The sequence below is a fragment of the Coenobita brevimanus genome, chromosome 59 (assembly GCF_032717465.1).
Source record: "Coenobita brevimanus isolate Jiangsu-jjx chromosome 59, ASM3271746v2, whole genome shotgun sequence".
Taxonomy (NCBI): Eukaryota; Metazoa; Arthropoda; class Malacostraca; order Decapoda; family Coenobitidae; genus Coenobita; species Coenobita brevimanus.
In genome coordinates, this window is record NC_137012.1 from 154,543 (window position 1) to 162,181 (window position 7,639).

Sequence of the window (7,639 nt, forward strand, 5' to 3'; positions counted from 1 at the left end):
GCTTCCTTAACGAATGTGAACCAAGCTGTCCTAACTACAAAATACTATAGCTAACCATTACCTACAAGTTATGGTAGTTATCCATTAATAAAGCATAAGTGATGGAAGGCCTAGTTCTGCTGTTATTATTATTATTATTATTATTATTATGGCTGTGTGTATTATCACCGTACAGTGATATTACTAATCCCATTATAGTCACCGCACAGTGAAAAGAACAATGGCTTTATTATCACCGGTCGGTGATCATATGTTTTTCGGTATTTTAACCGAGAATCTGAAATAATTTATGGTTACTTATCAATTGCCATCATAGGATGTTAAAAGGTATTTAATAAAAATACAGTTATTCCATATTAAAATCAAAAGGTATTTAATAAAAATACATTTATTACATATTAAAATCAAAAAGTATTTTATGAAAATACATTTATTCCATATTCCATACTGAATATTAGGCCACAGTAAGATTTAAACAGTACTAGTTTTAAACAGTCTTAGTGGCAGTGGTATACAGAACATTACGCATCATTTGAATCACTACTGCTTCCTTTTGTGGACTGCTTACTTGTTTTCCGTTTGACTCCAGCTTTAGCAACTTTAGAATGATTAAATCGTCCTAATACCTTCGACTCTTTAGGACGACCCCTCATTTTTACCGTAGGAAGATGAGCATTCATTAACTGTAGTCGTTGTGAATCTGCTGTTGTGATTGGTGAAGCTGGTGTGTGTGACGTCGGTGAAGCTGGTGTGTGTGACGTCGGTGAAGCTGGTGTGTGTGACGTCGATGAAGCTGGTGTGTGTGACGTCGGTGAAGCTGGTGTGTGTGACGTCGGTGAAGCTGGTGTGTGTGACGTCGGTGAAGCTGGTGTGTGTGACGTCGGTGAAGTTGGTGTGTGTGACGTCGGTGAAGCTGGTGTGTGTGACGTCGGTGAAGCTGGTGTGTGTGACGTCGATGAAGCTGGTGTGTGTGACGTCGGTGAAGCTGGTGTGTGTGACGTCGGTGAAGCTGGTGTGTGTGACGTCGATGAAGCTGGTGTGTGTGACGTCGATGAAGCTGGTGTGTGTGACGTCGATGAAGCTGGTGTGTGTGACGTCGGTGAAGCTGGTGTGTGTGACGTCGGTGAAGCTGGTGTGTGTGACGTCGGTGAAGCTGGTGTGTGTGACGTCGATGAAGCTGGTGTGTGTGACGTCGATGAAGCTGGTGTGTGTGACGTCGGTGAAGCTGGTGTGTGTGACGTCGGTGAAGCTGGTGTGTGTGACGTCGGTGAAGCTGGTGTGTGTGACGTCGATGAAGCTGGTGTGTGTGACGTCGGTGAAGCTGGTGTGTGTGACGTCGGTGAAGCTGGTGTGTGTGACGTCGGTGAAGCTGGTGTGTGTGACGTCGGTGAAGCTGGTGTGTGTGACGTCGGTGAAGCTGGTGTGTGTGACGTCGATGAAGCTGGTGTGTGTGACGTCGGTGAAGCTGGTGTGTGTGACGTCGGTGAAGCTGGTGTGTGTGACGTCGATGAAGCTGGTGTGTGTGACGTCGATGAAGCTGGTGTGTGTGACGTCGGTGAAGCTGGTGTGTGTGACGTCGGTGAAGCTGGTGTGTGTGACGTCGGTGAAGCTGGTGTGTGTGACGTCGGTGAAGCTGGTGTGTGTGACGTCGATGAAGCTGGTGTGTGTGACGTCGATGAAGCTGGTGTGTGTGACGTCGATGAAGCTGGTGTGTGTGACGTCGGTGAAGCTGGTGTGTGTGACGTCGGTGAAGCTGGTGTGTGTGACGTCGGTGAAGCTGGTGTGTGTGACGTCGGTGAAGCTGGTGTGTGTGACGTCGGTGAAGCTGGTGTGTGTGACGTCGGTGAAGCTGGTGTGTGTGACGTCGGTGAAGCTGGTGTGTGTGACGTCGGTGAAGCTGGTGTGTGTGACGTCGGTGAAGCTGGTGTGTGTGACGTCGGTGAAGCTGGTGTGTGTGACGTCGGTGAAGCTGGTGTGTGTGACGTCGGTGAAGCTGGTGTGTGTGACGTCGGTGAAGCTGGTGTGTGTGACGTCGATGAAGCTGGTGTGTGTGACGTCGATGAAGCTGGTGTGTGACGTCGGTGAAGCTGGTGTGTGTGACAACGATGAAGCTGGTGTGTGTGACGTCGATGAAGCTGGTGTGTGTGACGTCGGTGAAGCTGGTGTGTGTGACGTCGGTGAAGCTGGTGTGTGTGACGTCGATGAAGCTGGTGTGTGTGACGTCGGTGAAGCTGGTGTGTGTGACGTCGGTGAAGCTGGTGTGTGTGTGACGTCGATGAAGCTGGTGTGTGTGTGACGTCGATGAAGCTGGTGTGTGTGACGTCGGTGAAGCTGGTGTGTGTGACGTCGGTGAAGCTGGTGTGTGTGACGTCGGTGAAGCTGGTGTGTGTGACGTCGATGAAGCTGGTGTGTGTGACGTCGGTGAAGCTGGTGTGTGTGACAACGATGAAGCTGGTGTGTGTGACGTCGGTGAAGCTGGTGTGTGTGACGTCGATGAAGCTGGTGTGTGTGACGTCGGTGAAGCTGGTGTTTGTAACGTCGGTGAAGCTGATGTGCTTGACATCTGTGGACTAGCAGCATACTGGTAATCATTACCCTGTTCCCAGCAAGTAAGAATACGTTTCAGTATAACAAGTCGTGCTTTGTACACTTCAGTTCCACTATTAGTTAGCACTGCTGTGAGGCGCTGCATTGTCTCTTGACTCTCTCGGAATTTTTGGGCAGGGGTCATTGGACACTGGGGTCGTGTAATGTGCATGATGGAGGTCTTGGGTTCTAAAGCCACTGCAGGAATCAGTGTATTCCCCTTCCGCCATCGGGACTGCATGCTGATAGTTGAAACATCAGTATTCTCTTGTCTTACAACGGCAATAATGTGATTACATGGCAAGAAATGTTGACTATAAAAAGTGCATGAGCAGCTGAGTTCAGCACCAGATTCACCCTTTCTCATTACTTTTTGGTCAGTAGACCCTATTTTCACAACAAAGAGGCCAGGCGAATCTAATGTGATCGATAAAGAATCTGAGGGCTTGGATAACTTATGGTGTTTCATCATGAGTTTAACTGCATGTTCCGTGAACTTACTGTATAATTTGTTCAATAGAACATCATGAACTCCATATTCAACGGATGTACATGTCTGCAAAAACTGCTTGTAGGCTCGCTCATCATTTAAGATGGAATTATGAAGCATAATTTTACGTATGCACTCAGACATCGATGTAGTTGATGTTAGGAAGTGCTTTAGTTTACCGTTTTCTGCTTCAATGTGGTTGTTAGTGTCATTTCCAAATGTTAACTTAGCAGACCGTAGGTATGTGGCCCACATATCTTTACAGTTTATCCAGTTTGTACATATATATTGAAACATACTGGAATCTTGCTGTTGTAACACAGACAAGGTAGACCGAAAGGAATTTTCATTATGGGCATAGACAAGTTGTTTCAGAGTACCAAAAATTTCGTTCTTTTTACTGTAGTGACAGGAAGCACAAGTTCAGACACCTTTTTCTTGAAATATTTCAGGACATGAAATTTGCAAAGTAACAAGTCTGCTTTCGGAAGTAAGGCACGGACTGCTTGAATTTCGTTCTGGTCCTTGTCAGTTATAACTGTCTTGGTCTGGTTTACATTCTCCATCATCCTACAAAAAGATGACATTACCTCCCGCATTATGTCTGCTGTTTCACTCCTTACAAATGCGTAAAAGACAGCCCTGCCACGACCTAGGTTGTCTTGGACAAGAATCATGTAGAGCGGATAATTATATCTGTTAATTTTGTAAGTTCCATCCATGAAAATTATTTCTGGATATTTACAGTACATGCTTATCATCTCATTAGTAGCAAATGCAATCATTTGGATGGCCCTACTTTCATCCACTGATATATCTACCTTTCCATTTCCTGCATCCACAATTTCATCCACTATTTCTGTCAACTTACCGATGTCTGACATTCCATCCTCACTTTGCACTTTCCGCTTCAAATTTCGTACATCTTGCATGGTTACTGCTTTATGGTATTTACCCTGGAGGAAGGATTTTAATTGCTTGTTGTCTGGGTTAAGTTTCACTACATCCTCTGAGTCTCCCATCTCCGAACTTGTCAGTCTGCGTTTCTGGCTATAGAAGGGCTGTAAAGCTACACTGACCTCATGATTATGCTGCAGATAAGTCTTTGTGATAACCAGCTTGTTTTTTCTTGCTGTTAGTGCCACCAACACATTACAGCCACATGGAAGATATCGCTGTTTTTGTCTTATACCCAGTCCTTTCCGTTTCGGACTGCCGTAGTGTACACACACGAATGAAACAGAGCCGTACTTCAGTTCGACAGGGATTTGCTGCTGACGACGCTTATTTTCACTGATAACGGAGCTAGAAGACTTCACTCGAAACACGGACCCTGTGTGATTCTGATATTTCTTGAAAAAGTAGTCAAATTCTACAAAAGAGTTAAACGTGTCAGTGGAGAAAATATCCCTGAAGACAGATGTTGTGTCTGTACCGGTACATGTGTCTGCCTGTATGTCGTCTTGCCCGTAGTCAGCAGATGAACTAGCTGGATATTCCTGTGGTTCTGCTGACGTGTGTAACTCCATGTCGTTTGGCTCATGGTTGGTAGGAGAAGGATAATCTGGAACTTCTGCGTAAGTGTCTTCCTCCATGTTGTCTTGCTTGGTAGGAGAAGGATAATCTGGATCTTCTGCGTAATTGTCTTCCTCCATGTTGCCTTGGCTGAGGTCAGCAGGTCACTGATACTATCGAGTCGAACACCAGACTATACTGCGGTGGCGGGAGTGGAGGCGACTGTTTACAAAACACGTCCCCGCACCTCCCTTCCTAATCCCTCTTCACTACCCTAATGTTGTAACTACTTGTCTGAGTGATAAACAAAGCTCCTGAAATCCCTCCTTCAATACTTCCCCTCCTTACCCTCTCACCACCTCCCTCCCTACTCCCCCTTCACTGGCCTCTAACTACTACCAGTGATAAACAAAGCTTCTGATATCCCTCCCTCCCAATCCCCCTTCACTACCCTCAGAACACTTAGCCAATGTCCGTACACCGTGATAACGTTACCAGCAATATCACCGCGCTGTGATAATAACGTCACCTGTAATATCACCGCGCTGTGATAATAACGTCACCTTTAATATCACTGTGCGGTGATAATAGTCACTCCCTCCCTATTATTATTACTATTACTATTATAGTTTTAGTTGAAACGTGGGTTGCTATATCCGTAGACTTTTGACCCACTTCCTTGTGGTAGAAAACTACTACTACAGTACCATAAAAGATGGAATGAATTTGCTATACAATTGCTTTTATTTATCTACGATGTTCTTAGAAGTATATTTACAAAGTACAGTAGTTGCTTTGAAGACAGTATGTTAGCGTAGTATATCAAAACATATTAAAATAGATCAGGTATTATTAACATCACTGAAATAATAAGCTATCTCAATCTCCGTCCTCTCTACCCTGCACACTCTCTGTCTCTCAGTCGGTTCTCTCTCTCCTGTCTCTTCCAATCGACTGTCTCTCCTCTCTCCCTACCACCAGTCTCTCCTCTCTCCCTACCACCAGTCTCTCCTCTCTCCCTACCACCAGTCTCTCCTCTCTCCCTACCACCAGTCTCTCCTCTCTCCCTACCACCAGTCTCTCCTCTCTCCCTACCACCAGTCTCTCCTCTCTCCCTACCACCAGTCTCTCCTCTCTCCCTACCACCAGTCTCTCCTCTCTCCCTACCACCAGTCTCTCCTCTCTCCCTACCACCAGTCTCTCCTCTCTCCCTACCACCAGTCTCTCCTCTCTCCCTACCACCAGTCTCTCCTCTCTCCCTACCACCAGTCTCTCCTCTCTCCCTACCACCAGTCTCTCCTCACTCCCTACCACCAGTCTCTCCTCACTCCCTACCACCAGTCTCTCCTCACTCCCTACCACCAGTCTCTCCTCACTCCCTACCATCATCCCTACTACAGCACCTACAGATACACACTACAGGCTCATATGTAACCTTGAAGGCTTCTTGACAACCCTTCCTTGCCTGTTTAGTCGACACTCTAATCTTGTTACTGATTCAAACTATCGATATTAAAAGAAAAGCAAATCGCCAAGGGAAAGGTGTTAACCCAGCCTCCTAAGCCACTCTTGACCCAGACACTGATGGCTTGCCTGGGTTGCCACTCTTGCCACCTTGGGTTGTCTGCTAGTGTTGCCGTCTGGCCGTCCAAGGTTGCCATCTGTCTCGTCTACTGGTGCTGCCATCTGTCTCGTCTACTGGTGCTGCCATCTGTCTCGTCTACTGGTGCTGCCATCTGTCTCGTCTACTGGTGCTGCCATCTGTCTCGTCTACTGGTGCTGCCATCTGTCTCGTCTACTGGTGCTGCCATCTGTCTCGTCTACTGGTGCTGCCATCTGTCTCGTCTACTGGTGCTGCCATCTGTCTCGTCTACTGGGGTCGCCATCTGTCTCGTCTACTGGGGTCGCCATCTGTCTCGTCTACTGGGGTCGCCATCTGTCTCGTCTACTGGGGTCGCCATCTGTCTCGTCTACTGGGGTCGCCATCTGTCTCGTCTACTGGGGTCGCCATCTGTCTCGTCTACTGGGGTCGCCATCTGTCTCGTCTACTGGGGTCGCCATCTGTCTCGTCTACTGGGGTCGCCATCTGTCTCGTCTACTGGGGTCGCCATCTGTCTCGTCTACTGGGGTCGCCATCTGTCTCGTCTACTGGGGTCGCCATCTGTCTCGTCTACTGGGGTCGCCATCTGTCTCGTCTACTGGGGTCGCCATCTGTCTCGTCTACTGGGGTCGCCATCTGTCTCGTCTACTGGGGTCGCCATCTGTCTCGTCTACTGGGGTCGCCATCTGTCTCGTCTACTGGGGTCGCCATCTGTCTCGTCTACTGGGGTCGCCATCTGTCTCGTCTACTGGGGTCGCCATCTGTCTCGTCTACTGGGGTCGCCATCTGTCTCGTCTACTGGGGTCGCCATCTGTCTCGTCTACTGGGGTCGCCATCTGTCTCGTCTACTGGGGTCGCCATCTGTCTCGTCTACTGGGGTCGCCATCTGTCTCGTCTACTGGGGTCGCCATCTGTCTCGTCTACTGGGGTCGCCATCTGTCTCGTCTACTGGGGTCGCCATCTGTCTCGTCTACTGGGGTCGCCATCTGTCTCGTCTACTGGGGTCGCCATCTGTCTCGTCTACTGGGGTCGCCATCTGTCTCGTCTACTGGGGTCGCCATCTGTCTCGTCTACTGGGGTCGCCATCTGTCTCGTCTACTGGGGTCGCCATCTGTCTCGTCTACTGGGGTCGCCATCTGTCTCGTCTACTGGGGTCGCCATCTGTCTCGTCTACTGGGGTCGCCATCTGTCTCGTCTACTGGGGTCGCCATCTGTCTCGTCTACTGGGGTCGCCATCTGTCTCGTCTACTGGGGTCGCCATCTGTCTCGTCTACTGGGGTCGCCATCTGTCTCGTCTACTGGGGTCGCCATCTGTCTCGTCTACTGGGGTCGCCATCTGTCTCGTCTACTGGGGTCGCCATCTGTCTCGTCTACTGGGGTCGCCATCTGTCTCGTCTACTGGGGTCGCCATCTGTCTCGTCTACTGGGGTCGCCATCTGTCTCGTCTA

The 7,639-nt window shown here is 48.7% G+C and overlaps 1 protein-coding gene across 1 annotated transcript; it reads right to left on the reverse strand.

Moving 5' to 3' along the window:
- Nucleotides 1–2,663: 2,663 nt before the first annotated feature.
- Nucleotides 2,664–4,731, reverse strand: LOC145402840 (uncharacterized). Its single transcript, XM_080274753.1, has 2 exons — nt 3,948–4,731; nt 2,664–2,737 (listed from the first exon to the last, which is right to left on the reverse strand). Exons 1-2 carry the CDS (start codon nt 4,729–4,731, stop codon nt 2,664–2,666), a joined length of 858 nt encoding a protein of 285 aa, XP_080130879.1.
- Nucleotides 4,732–7,639: the final 2,908 nt, after the last annotated feature.

Excerpts from the sequence above, each read along its gene's own strand:
- LOC145402840 (XM_080274753.1), bottom strand. The coding sequence starts at position 4,731 with ATGGAGGAAGACAATTACGCAGAAGATCCAGATTATCCTTCTCCTACC. Across the intron at positions 2,738-3,947 it reads GGATGGAATGTCAGACATCG|TGTCCAATGACCCCTGCCCA; the intron begins GTAAGTTGACAG and ends ACACGACCCCAG.